General features: G+C 33.9%; 2 protein-coding genes across 2 annotated transcripts; one reads left to right on the top strand and one right to left on the bottom strand.

Annotated features, from left to right (window-relative positions):
• Window positions 1–231: 231 nt before the first annotated feature.
• On the bottom strand, window positions 232–2,914 carry LOC149898645 (epithelial serine protease-like). The gene is made up of 5 exons (XM_090114809.1): window positions 2,717–2,914; window positions 1,943–2,210; window positions 1,051–1,140; window positions 739–935; window positions 232–485 (listed from the first exon to the last, which is right to left on the bottom strand). The coding sequence occupies exons 1-5, from the start codon at window positions 2,912–2,914 to the stop codon at window positions 381–383; spliced, it is 858 nt and encodes a 285-aa protein (XP_089970935.1). The 3' UTR covers window positions 232–380.
• Window positions 2,915–8,958: 6,044 nt separating this feature from the next.
• On the top strand, window positions 8,959–13,536 carry Mon1 (vacuolar fusion protein MON1 homolog). The gene is made up of 6 exons (XM_090114976.1): window positions 8,959–9,328; window positions 10,557–10,714; window positions 11,089–11,289; window positions 11,733–12,152; window positions 12,452–12,926; window positions 13,292–13,536. Exons 1-6 carry the CDS (start codon window positions 9,056–9,058, stop codon window positions 13,430–13,432), a joined length of 1,668 nt encoding a protein of 555 aa, XP_089971102.1. The 5' UTR covers window positions 8,959–9,055; the 3' UTR covers window positions 13,433–13,536.
• Window positions 13,537–13,953: the final 417 nt, after the last annotated feature.

Raw genomic sequence — 13,953 nt, forward strand, 5'->3', positions numbered from 1 at the left:
GAAAAAGATCTGCAACAACAAATTAAATCAATTGTCATTAGATCTTTTTTAGCTGACGAATGTATCAAAAATTATAATAGTCGATAAGAATTAAACTATCTTAGCCATCGATAAACGTATTTATCGTAATTATCATTGGGTAATCAAATTAATGAGTTATGTTGAATGTAGATGTATGGTGATATTTTGTAATAAATAAGTAATAGATACATAAAATTGTATTCTACATAATATCTTTTTTTATTAAGGGATTTTTGTCCTAAAGGACGATGACAATCCCATCGTACCCTGTATACAAACATTTAACACTTAACAAACTATATTAACTATGTTTTAAATTTAAAGTTGATATCTTTATTATGAAAAGTTCGTTAGGCAGTTTACATGCGGGCGCGTAACCAAGATTCGTAGCACGTGACTCTGGCGAAACCAGCGGGGTGGCCGAGCTGACAACCGTTGCGGTGACCGAAGGAAGTGATACCGATCTGTTGATATATATTAAAAATAAGAGATAAAAAACACATTTTTTCCCAAAGCACACTTTAAAAATACAACACTAAAGTTTGAAAAATTATTTCGGTGTTAGATTATTAGATAGCTCATTTATTGAGGAAGGCTATATATAGGCTATATATAGGCTATTATATAATCACGCTACGAACAACAGGAGAGGAGCCACGGGGGTAAATATAAAAATCTATGAAATTTATTCAATGCAGAATGTTTGGTTGTACTTACCAATTCCCTGTTGTTGTTAATTGTTAGGGGACCACCAGAATCTCCAGGGCAGGTACTACGTCTGCCGCTCGTGTTGACACACAAAGTGGCAGCGATAACTGTATTGGGTCCATACACACTGCGGCAATCATTGTTGTTGATAACAGGAAGGTTAACATGTCTCAACACTTGACTGTTCGATATTGTTCCATCAGATCCTGCAAGGATGTTTCAGTTTTGTAATAAATAATATTCAAGATTAATAAAGTACGAAATAAAACGACCAATAATTCAATTAATAATTTCCAAGTATTAATTTTTATATCGACTCACCATCACTAGTTCTTCCAAAACCAGCGGCAGTTGCTGTTACACCCACGTATAGGTTGCTACCAGATGCCAGGTTAATAGCTCTAATATTGTCTGTAATTAATAAATAATAAAAAAATAAATATTTCAGGACAATTTGCACACACGGAACGATCTGATCCCATACTTTTTTTTATAGTAACCCTAGCAATAGGGCAGGCGACTCACTTAGTGGTAGGTGATAGACGCCGCCCATGACGATCACAGGCCACGGCGTTGGGAACACTGCGATCGTATTGCCGGCTTTAAGATGGAAGTTGGTTTTTCAGGTAGGCTCTTTGTTTGAAGGTTTCCATGTCGTACTGGTTGGGGAACACGACACGACCAATTTGTTCCACAGGAGTGTGGCTCTGGGCAGGAAGTGCCGTGAGAAACGCACGGTTGACGAGCGCCATGCATCTAGGTGGTGTGGATGATATTTTTGCTTGTGTCGAGCAGTGCGGTGGTGGAATTGTGCAGGTGGTATTAAGACAAACAATTCCTCAGAACACTTCTCGTTGTATATGCTATAAAATACGCACAGAGTCGCAACATCTTGCCTCAAAGCCAGAGGATCCAGCAGATCGGTGAGCTCAGGTAGGTCGACAATGCGGCAGGCACGACGCTGAAGGCGGTCAAACGGAAGTGACTGATACTGGGGTACTGGGGGTGGGGATAATTAACACCCAGACACAGAGCAAACATCTATGTTCAACACAAACAACAAATATTTGCCCCGGGTGGGAATCGAACCCACGACCTTTGTCTTGGAAGACAGGGCCAATACCAACCAAGCAAACCGTCAGTCAAATTATATTGTAACTTCACTAATCAATCACATAAGGGAAAGATTTAATAACATGAACGTTTTACTTACTGTTGAAGCTGACTCTGGGTATATGTGCGATAGCGACATCGTTTCTTAGGTTGTTCATGTTGTAGTGTTCGTGCATGTGAACGGTGTTAGTGTTAAGACGGACACCACCGGAGAACAGGCGAATGGAGCCGAGAACAACGGTGAACTGACGGGCTTGGCTCTGGCGGGTGCGCCAGCAGTGGGCTGCGGTTACGATCCTGGTGTCACTGATCAAAGAGGAGCCACAGACTGATTGACCTCCGTTGCTTAGAGTGATGACTAAACCGCCCTGTACAAAATACATACCTATATATATTTTTTTTATAATACTTTATGTTTATCATAGTTTCCAAAGGTTTATTAATTACTACATAATACATATTATTATTATTTAGATGTGCTATTTAGTATTAACTAAAAAGGTTTGATTTCGGTGCACGGGCTTTTTTATTTTTTACTTTTCCGTTTTTGAACACGGTTGTTATTTTTCAGTCTTCATCTCCATCTCCTATTTTTATTTCTATGTTATTTTTAACTAGCTGTGCACCCCATCTTCACCAGTGTTACACTGTCGTGCTAACTTATAAATTCACGTTAAGTCATACGAAATACTTTCGTGAAGAACGTTACAATATATGAAAATGCTTTTGGAAATTGAGCTATTCCCTGTATTTTACCATTTTAAAGAAAGTTACATGACAAAGAGATGTTCGAGAAAATTCTCTATGGTATACCCATAACCCACCCAATATTATAATAGGGCGATTTTAAACAGTATATAGCAATAAAACTCACCATATGAGGGAACTGTCCCAGGCTCGATGTAGAACCACCCGTGATCCTGGAGCCATCGAAGTCCATAGCCTCCTCCGCTGCCTTGATGCGGGCAGCCTCCGGAATCCCCACTACATTGTGGTAGTCCGTTAGTATGGGCTCATACTTCGGGGCGGCTTGAGCCAAAGCCAGACCAATGACGACCAGGAACAACTTCATTTTGAAATGTACAGTTTGCAAAATTTATATGGTTTATATACTAATGTAACTATCAGATATGATGATAATTTTGATGATTAATTTGCTTATCCTATGACAATGAGGATTAATACAATTAATCTTAATTTTTACAAAACAAATAAGTAACACTATTAGTTGATGCCTTTACCTATATTGATAGGAAATTTATTTTTCCGACTTCAAGAAAAGAGGCATTAAATATTATATTTTTCCAACGTAGAAGAATCAAACCCTAAACATTTCTGGAAGTTTGTAAATTCTAAGCGCAAAAATGTATCTAATATTCCTTCTTGTATGTACCTAGATGATCAAATTGCGAAAAGGGGGCCTGGGCCTTTAGACAAACGTACGTAACGCCATGGAATAGAAACTGCTAACGCTAATTATTGACATAAGCTCTACGGGAACGGGTTTTTCTTTGAAAACGCGAAGCCGCGGGCGGAAAGCTAGTATATATAATATAAATATATATTTATAAAACATTATATTTATCGTCGCCTAGTACCCACAACACAAGCCTTAATTGAGCTTACTGTGGGACTAGGTCGATTTGTGTAATAATGTCCTATAATATTTATTTATTTATTTATTACTAGATTTCCGCCCGCGGCTTCGCCCGCGTTTTCAAAGGAAAACCCGCATAGTTCCCGTTCCCGTGGGATTTCCGGGATAAAACCTATCCTATGTGTTAATCCAAGTTAGCCTCTATATGTGTGCTAAATTTCATTGTAATCGGTTCAGTAGTTTTTACGTGAAAGAGTAACAAACATCCTTACAAACTTTCGCCTTTATAATAGTATTAAGATTATTCCAACATATCAAACATGCTCTCTGCCGGCACTTCCGGAGTGCAACCCGTCTTTTTTATTAATACAACTAGATTCAACTTAATTTACAAATTATAGGTTAATAAAAATGTATTGCTGGTTGGCCAGATTTACTATCAGCTTTGTTTTTCTGTTCAATTTACTTAATGATTTCTTCTCAATATTCATTACTTCCGGAAAATTCTAAACTTTAGCAGAACTTATTAATTTTCTCATGATGAACATAGAAACTTAGACTAAAACTAACTCTTCCTTTCACAACTTTATCATTCATTATCCAACCGTGTTTATAATACACGGTTCTCACCAAGAAACTTCCAAGTCACATGTCATTAACAGTGTGTTATAATGAATGAACGATGTCACAGATGTCTGCATACTTAATCATGTCGGGAGCACTTGCCAGAACAAGTTTGGTATAATTGATTCGCTTGATTGAAAGGAAACTAGGAGCTAGTTTGCTTTCACATTGTGCAGTGTGAAATGCCGTGTTGAACGCGATATTTCGGGCCGGGGTTTTATTGAAATTGTTTCGATATGTTTTAAAACTAGGCTATAGCACAGAAAATAAAAATAATTAAGAAGTTTTGAAATCGGTCCAATAGTTTCTGAGATTAGCGCATTCGAACAAACGAACTCGGCTTTATATTAGTAGTTATAAAAGGAAATTCCCATGAGCTTCGAAAGCAACCACGACAAAAATTATCACCAGATATAAAAATCATACCACAAAATAGCTCCAATGTGACGTCAAAGAACATGAGGCTAATGTCTCCTTTTTGGCGGGAAAATCGTGGTGGGAAAATCTTGCATAGATAACCACGACAAAGGCAAGGAGCCGTGGGTTATGTCGGATTCTTACCGAATTAAACCCCACAAGAAACTTGTGCTGTTGTAAATACCTACCGCATCATAATGGCCAATGCCCTGAAAAAAACCACCTTTTTAATATTACTTAATTGATATTCAAAAGATGGGATTGTGGATATAATTTAAGAAAATCAGTTTTATTATTGAAATAACGACTGGCATAGGCTATCTAATTATCTATATTATTTTTACGTTTAATCTGGTAAAGATACGAAAGTCTCAAACAAAAACAAGCACATTTTATGAAGCAATTTAGCGCACGCAATCTATAAGGTCCCTCAGCAGATGTCGCGACCCGCTAGCACTTTGCAAATAGCTGTTTTATTGCCTTCCCTTTTTTACAGGAGCGCCTAAAAACTTGCCAAGAGACAAATTTGTTTTACGTGATGCTTTTGCATTATGAACAAAACGCTTAGACCGAGAGTGGCACACGTTTTTGATGTAGATTTAACGTAGCAGAATGATTTGTACTTATTTTATATTTATGTAAAGTGGTAAGTATGTAGTTCTAGTTTGTTTAATTAATATGTTTGTATTGATGTATTTTTAGCTAATACGTAGTAGCTTTAATTGAATTAATGATATTATCTTGACAGCACGTATATATTTTGAAATGTAAAAAAAATGTTGTGTGGTTTTATGAAACCACGGTAAAAGTGAAACTTTCCGAACACTGCTTTATACCTACTCGGCAGCCGACCGTCGCGACATGCGCTACACAGACCAAAAAGTTTGAGACGATATATTAAAAGTTTCACTTTAAAATGTTCAATCGCATTTGCATTTATGGAATAGTAATATTATGTAAGTATTATGGTATTAAATATGTAGGTAAACTTAGAAATAATGAATTAAAATTAAGTATGCTAGCTTAACTTCAATAGAATATTTTTGAACTTAGAAAACAAGAGTGCGCGTAGTTAACGGAAAAGTGTTACACTAAATTTTTTTCCAACCCCGATAAAGAAGTTTCACTTCAATTATTTCCAATTATTATTACAATTTTTCCATCCCTAATCTAAGTAACCCAGTAACATTTTTACTAACTCTCATATTTTCATAATTCTATCAGCCAGTAATCAACTTTTAAATTAAAAAAGTATAATATTAAAAAGTATGAAATCTGGCAGCCGAAAGGAAAATTGTGAATTGAATATTTCAAAATCAGAACACGTTGTATTCAAACATGATAAAGCGAAATATGCTTTGTATTTTATTACTTAGTATTTGTATATGAAACACGATATATATTTGGCATCTCTTGCACTAGAAATGATGAGAGCACGAACTCCAGGCTTTGTGATATGCATTCATAAATTCTTCCCCTTTGATAGTGATTGACTTGCCACTTTTGAACTGTCACGGAACAACCCTATCTGTTACGTATTAATAATCATTTATTTGATTGAAGTCTTTTTGACAATGTGAAAAATTTTACTCATATGTGCGTATTGCAGAGTTTACGAGATGAGAAGAAGTGAGAAGTAGTAAAATCTATAAGCATTATATCTATAAGTTTTGGTTATTGAAACGGTCAGATCCGTTCTATTTGACCTACAATCTCCCTTTTTCGAGTCGCGACTCGCGAACACATTTCAAAAACCGCGTGTTCATTTACTCATAGTTTGAAAAAACCTCAAAGGACCTTTCAAGACAAAGGCAGATACTTAGATATTGGATATTTTAATAAATCTTTATGAAGGTTACGGCATAAGGGATCAGATCCTCAAGATTGTAATGTTGGCGAATGTAAAATAATATTTGACGAGGATACAGGGTCACTCGAAATGTTTAAAATTACCCGAGACTTGGACCTGGCGGTTCTTCGTCTTGATAACCCAAGCTTATTAGCTCAAATATTATTTTACGAAATAACAAGGGTATTTTAACTGGGGAATAGACAATGTAATTTATAGTACGACGACTATGCTGTATTGCATAAATTCTTAAATTAATGATGACGGTTTCTAAATAAAGTTTCTAGTTACTATATTTTATAGCACCACTACCTATACTTAACTTTTGTAAGAATGAAGATAGCATTTCAAATATTCATTTCGAATTCCAGACAGAAATTAACAACATACTTTTGTTAATAAAAAATAACTGAAAACAATATAGACGACGGTAATATAATTAACTCACTTACCAAAATAACGAAAAAAATATGCAATACTTACCTACCTAGTAGCTGGCATCTCTTTCGTATTTGTTTTCTTATTTTTATAGGGCAATTCGTACATATATGTTTTCTTTTTTTTATTTATAATATCCCCAGACCCCAGTTTTTCGTCATACGTAAACAATTTTCGAACAAAAAGGCCATAGATAACAAAAAAAAACATAACCTACATACCATTGTATGGTAGGTAATAGACGTTAAGCTCGTGGGTATAATGCATAATTCTTAGTATCAATACGGAAATGATTTGATCTCAATAACACAAAACTTGCTAATAACTTCTCGTATTGAACATAAGTTGTTCGCCAGGAGTTATCTCCGCTTTCCACGCCGTCGACTCCGTGACACATAGCGGAAGCTATTTTAGCTCTCCAATCGTGACCAATTTGTTAGGTATTGAAGGAGCGGATTAGGTATCCTGTTGTATACGTGATTATATTTATCTATGGGTTAATCTACAGCCACACGAGTCAATATGTCATAAAAAGGATTGAAATACATATTTTTATTTCTTGGTAACATAAACTGGCGTAGGATGGTTTTCATTGTTATGTGTTCAAGTTAATACCCGCATAAAGTTTAAATCCTTTGTTAGGTACAATTATTAGGAAAAATACGTGAAAATCTAAAAGTAACTAACTGAGGTATTCTTTTGGTACCTATTCGTTTCTCTTTGAGTGGGAAACTCCCTAAAGTCGATTCTGGCACTCGTACTCATGCTTGCTTCGCTCGGAAGGTTCATACATGCAATAACGTTATTTTACCATTTGAAATCTTCATGTGTCTTCCTGGGTGAACCCTGAAAAAGACGAAACAAGCCGCTAGTCAATAAACGTACCTATAATACCTTAACCTAGCTTTTTAAATTTTTTAATAGTATACTTATTATTGCCTACTTTATTATGCTTAAATTGTGGCTTAAATCCCCACATGACTCAGAACATTTCAAAAATCACGCCATAGGCCGTAATAACTATCTATATTTTCAGACCAAATAAAACTGTATTTGTTTGGTATAATCGAAAAATTATAATATTAACTCAGTATTTCCTCGGATATCGATATAAAAGCGCTGATGTCATAGTGTATGATTCATTTATTTACCCAAAGCTATAGTTACCGTGTTTTCGGGATCTCAGCTCGCAAATCGCAATATATTACAAATAAAGTAAAATGCTGTTAGCATTGAGGTTCGATTGTTTATTATTGTACTAGGTAAGTTATAAGTAGATGAAAATATTCATGTATTCGGCTACGGTTTTTTATCCACTTCCTTCAAGTCCTAAACGAATACTACACAGTACACTTGCACTTGGCAGCTAACGATTTTTATCTGAATTTAATTGTTGTTTAAAAAAATATGTCTTTTACAGGTCCAGTCTCATTAATATAATATTTTAAATACTTACATAAACAAAAACGCGAAAATTTACAATGTAAGATGCAGTTAATAGTTTCGTAGTGACGGTTCATCTTTACATTGCAAATTTTAGCGTTTTTTATTTGTAGTTAAAAAAACTATAGATATATATTAGAAGTTTAATATTAGGTATATTGATAGATATCAAATACTAACCTTGGCCTCAATAAACTCCAGACAGATGCATAAAAAAATAATTTAAAAATTCACCTTTAAAATATTATAGTACAAACGTATAAATACTTATATTATGTTTCAAAAAATAATAGGTGGGTATCTATAAAAATACTCTTGTGGCGGTAGCAGTTTAGTGCATTTGAAACTCGAGCAATAAACATTTGAAAAATTAAAATTGTTTTGAGGTTTTAAATAAACACGATAATTTATAAAAAGAAAACATAGTTTTCAAATTTCTCGTTCTGAGCATGGAACTATATATACCTGAGTTCTGTAGTCTGAGTCTGAGTATATTTTTTTTTTCTTGGACATAAAAATCTCAACACAAATAATTCACCAAGAGTAAAAATGTAAATAAGAGAAGGACCAATTTAAAAAAAATCAATATATTATTATTACCTATACACTTAAGTTTATTTAAATTTTAGGTGATAAGTAATTAAGATACTCTCTTCATCCGATTTACAAATGAATCGTTTCCTTATCTGGCTGCTGGCATTGACAGATGACATTGAAGTTGACAAATGACAGCCATCAGTGAAATTTTGATTTATATACACAAAAAAATATTGATGAGCCTAAATGAGCATTAATCTAGTTAATTCGTTTAATTTAATAATCAACCAAATCTTTAATTAATTGCCATGGCGTCTACATCAAAAGAGGACGTTATATCGAACACTCAAGTGTCTGAAAATACCGCAGATGATCTAGAACCTGGTGCATGTTACGACAGCATTTTGAATCCCACAGATTCATTTGAGGAATTTGCTTCAGAAATGAACTCAAGCCTTCAAGGCCGGAGTACTGATCTAAGTCAAAAAGCGAGCACCATAAGCGAAATTCAGAGTGAAATAGGCGAAAGTTCGAAGGAGTTAAAAGAAACGAAGTCTAGCGATAATTTGCAAAGTAAAGATGTAAGTTATGTATGATAATAAATTATATGTCGACATCATTGCAGTGTTTTTACGATGCTCAGTTTATAGACCGGGAGATACTGACACAAAATTTCGAGTCATTTGTAACAGGATGGCGGTTCTACAGGGTTCTTAGTACGCAATGACAAAAAGAAAAATGATGGTGTGAACGCTGGTACCGGCGGCTTAGTCGCGAGGGCGTTAGTCGAACTCGTCGGAAAATAGCGAAAGTCAAACGATTTGTAACAGTATGGCACTTATTTTTCCTGGAAGTTTGAGGATCAAAGAATATAAATACAAAATTTCAAAGATCTAGGTGTTGGAAATCTTCACTTATATAAATTAATACTAAATTAATTTTTCAAGTATGACAGCACTTTTTCCCCCTACTAGAAGTATGGCAAATATAATAATGGTCACATTTTATCAAATACTCTCCAAAAATCCAAATGCAATACTGGTACAAAAAGTTTGGCGAAATAATTTTTTTTTGCAGATTTTCGGCGGTATGGCGACCATTTGGAATCGTCCGAAAAGTATGGCATGGCGATTTTCGTAAATGGCTGCACGACGATGGTTACCTGTGCAAAAGTTAGCCTGGTACAAATGGTTGAATAATTGTTTTATTTAAATCAACATATTCGCGTCGGTATGGCGGGCTGTAAGTCACACCGGAAAAGTATGGCATGACACTACCGCCTACTTCTTTTTTATGGGCTATCGGTAAATACTAAAATTTTTGTGTTACAAATCGTTTGACTTTCGCTATTTTTCCGACGAGTTCGGCTAACGCCCACGCGACTAAACCACCGATACCAGCGATCACACCATCATTTTTCTTTTTATCATTGCGTACTAAGACCCCTGTAGAACCGCCATCCTGTTACAAATGACTCGAAATTTTGTGTCAGTATCTCCCGGTCTATTAGTATTATATCAATAATCTTTATCAAACACTCATAATTAGGAAACAGATTAATGTGTACTGGGGGGCGGAAAACTTAAAATGCTTCATCAGATTACTAAATTATTTTTCAATACACCAATTTAAACAAACTTACATAAAAATAGATATCATTTTCATTACTAAACTGCTGTACTATAACAATATTATCAAATTTTTTATCATTTTAATTTTTTTTAATTTGTTATATAACATGTTATCATTATAAACACACACACATAGGTTTCCAATTAAAAGCTATAATTATTATATATAACATTCCAGGAAGCAATTGGTGGATCGGCCAGCAGTTCGAACTTAGTGGACCAAAATGGTGATGATTTGGAAAATGATGTTGAAGACTATCTTAAATCACCAGAACTTGTTAATAAAGAAAAGCATGTGTTCATTTTGAGTTCAGCGGGCAAACCTATTTACTCTAGGTAAACATACCATAACAGTAGTCTGTCGTGTTTGTTACTTTTGTATTTGTACAGAATTTAATTTAAATGCTTGAGTGAGACAGATTTTAAAATTAAGACAAATGCAAACATATTCATTGCAGTTTGAATCTAACTTATTATGAAGTTTTAGCGTGAGTGAATTTGAAATTATTGAAGTATCAAATGATTTGGTTGAGATAATTTGATATTCAACCAGTGAAAACTGAAAATATAATTTGTAGTGAGGTTTGAAAGTAGATTTGTTATTGCAGCCCAAAGGTTATAAATACAGGTTTTAACAAATTAAAACCAGTATTTTACTAAATTAAAGTATTCAGTACCAAAATTTTCAAACCATTTAATTAACTTTACAGATATGGTAATGAAGACAAACTAGCTGGTCTCTGCGGAGTCATACAAGCTTTAGTAAGTGTAGTGGAAGATCAGAACCATGATATATTACGGTCACTGATCACAAAAGATTGTAAGGCTGTGTTCTTAGTGAAAGGACCGTTAATATTGGTGGCTATTTCAAAGTCTAATGAGAGTGAAACGCAATTAGTGTTACAATTGACGTAAGTTTAATTTTTATGTAATCTTTTTAGATAATTTAACTGCCCAAGTTTGATATTATGCTCTTTCGCCACTTAAGATTTTGAATTTCAAAAAGCCTGAAATAAATCATTCATTTAATGACTAGAAAAATAGCTAAATAATATTTTTTTTATCAAGTAGCACATAAACAAATGAATTCAGAACAAACTTACCTTCCTTAATGCTGCTTCCTTAATCTTTGAGACACTTTTTTTTACGGTTTCTATTCATATAGCACAAATTCTGTCAAATGCCTTTTCTTACTGCAAAATCTTTATTTATTTAGGTTTACAAACAATTTAAAGATACATAAATTTTTCAAAGGTTTTTTCTACTCTACATAATATCTGTAAATAATCCTTCATTTACTAAAATCTATATACCTATATGTATAAACAGTATGCTAACTAATTATTACTTACAGATACGCCTTCAACCAAATAGTATCAGTCCTAACACTAACACAATTGAACCGAATATTCGAACAGCGTCGCAACTACGATTTACGCCGCTTACTCTCAGGCGCAGAACGACTAATCGACAACTTACTGATTTTCATGGAAAAAGATCCAGCTTTTTTACTCGGGGCGGTCAGATGCTTACCGTTACCAGAGAAAGTAAGAGAGAATATAACAAATGCAATAACAACAACTTGCCATAAGATAAGGGATCTCGTTTTCGCTATATTGATAGCGGGGAATCAATTAATTACTTTAGTAAGAATGAAGAAGTACACATTGCATCCGTCAGATATTCATTTGCTGTTCAATTTGGTTCGGAGTTCGGAGTCTTTTAAAACGGCTGAGAGCTGGACGCCGATTTGTTTACCTAAGTTTGATGCGACGTAAGTAATTTCATTATTTTGTACTTGAATGCTTTATTGTAAATACTACAGCTGCATAAGTATTTTTCACCATTTGTTACGGTAACACGTTACGCCAGTTACTTAAAAATGTTAGGTCTTTCCGGATGCTACAAATATATTACTTTTTCACTATTTGTTACAATATCAACACGTTAAATCAGTTGTTTAAAAGTGTTAGGTCCTTCCGTAGTTTGAAAAATGTAACCGTCCATTCATACATCATCCTACTTCTCAATTCTAAAAGTTTTAATTCAATAGTCAATATACTTACATTTCAGAGGTTTTCTACACGGTCATGTATCTTACATATCCGAAGACTGCCAAGCCTGTTTACTTCTACTCACAGTACAAAGGGACGCCTTCTACCCACTATCTCAAGCAAAACACACAATAGCAGACAAACTAAGACGATCAAATTGCCTCGTAGCTATCAACGATGCTCTCAACAGAAACAAAACTCTGCCAACGACAAATCCGTTAAAACACATTGGAATACCGGAAATAAGGCATTTTATGTACAAATGTAAATCCACGGCACAGTTGTTCTCGTCAGATCCTATAAGTCTTGATAGATTACAAGATTACAGGCAAAGGCATAAGGAAGGTGGTGACGTGGTTAAGAAAAAAGTAGAAAAAATGTCCGATATAGATTATGTGAGGAATTATAGAGAATTCTGTAGTCAGATACATTGTGCGTGTTCGCCGGCTAAGTTGATATTTAGGTCCAATGCGGATGATTCTATTTTGGCTTGGGTAAGTTAGACATTTTCTTGAATTTGTTTAAGTTTAAAAATCACTTGTTTTAAAAGTTAAAACAATCCAAGTATAGTCACTGAAGATGTAATATGAAACATGCAGATTTGATTTGCAGATCGTTGAACCTAGTTATAATATTTATGCACAAAACAATAAAATGCGTAGCTTTTTGGATTATATCCAATTCCCATAGAAAAAGCTTAATAAAAGTTTTATATATTTTAACTTAAGTCAACAACATTTAAAAATAATCTAATATATCTCATATTATACTACAATCAATACACTTAATAAAATACAATTTCTATACATATGCATTTGTAAACCATAAGTTATTCTAAAATATTTTACTATTATTTCAGATAACAAACGGTTTCGAGCTATACGTAACATTTGACGCGCTTATGGAAAAGGATCATGCGATTCGAGCGGTCGACAGATTATTGAGATGGATCAAAAACGAAGAAAAGAGAATATTTATTATGAACGCGCCAACGTTCTAGCAGAAACTTTTATGTAAACTGAAGCAATAACCCCAAAATGGCTCAACGGTTTAGGTACAATGTGTTAATAAGAAGTTTTTTTTTTATTTCCATACTGAAGTCCCTCATTCATGGATATTCAGCTTTATATTTTAAAATTATTTAAAATCAAGATAATTTTAACTCAATTTGTATTCAAATCAGTTCTTTTCATTTTTTTTTATAGCTCTAACATTGTAAATAATTTTGATTATTTTTTTTATGGTCTGCCTAAAACTTGTACACATAGAAATGAATGAAGTTATTATTAAAAGGTACTAGGTACTAGATTTATGTAAAAAAGAGAGCAATAGTAGTTCTAGTGATAGACTTATTGATGTATAGACAGAGCAATATTTACAATATTTTTTATTAATACATTGTATATTTATTGAATTGTCAATATGCCTTATATTCAATTAAGTAACTCATAACACCAGTAGTTATAAATATGAACAATACTGCTATTAGTCCATTATTAAAAACACTATTTAATATTACTT

The sequence above is a fragment of the Colias eurytheme genome, chromosome 22, assembly GCF_061535395.1.
Source record: "Colias eurytheme isolate Ceu_HAF_F1 chromosome 22, ilColEury1 Martin Lab GWU primary, whole genome shotgun sequence".
Taxonomy (NCBI): Eukaryota; Metazoa; Arthropoda; class Insecta; order Lepidoptera; family Pieridae; genus Colias; species Colias eurytheme.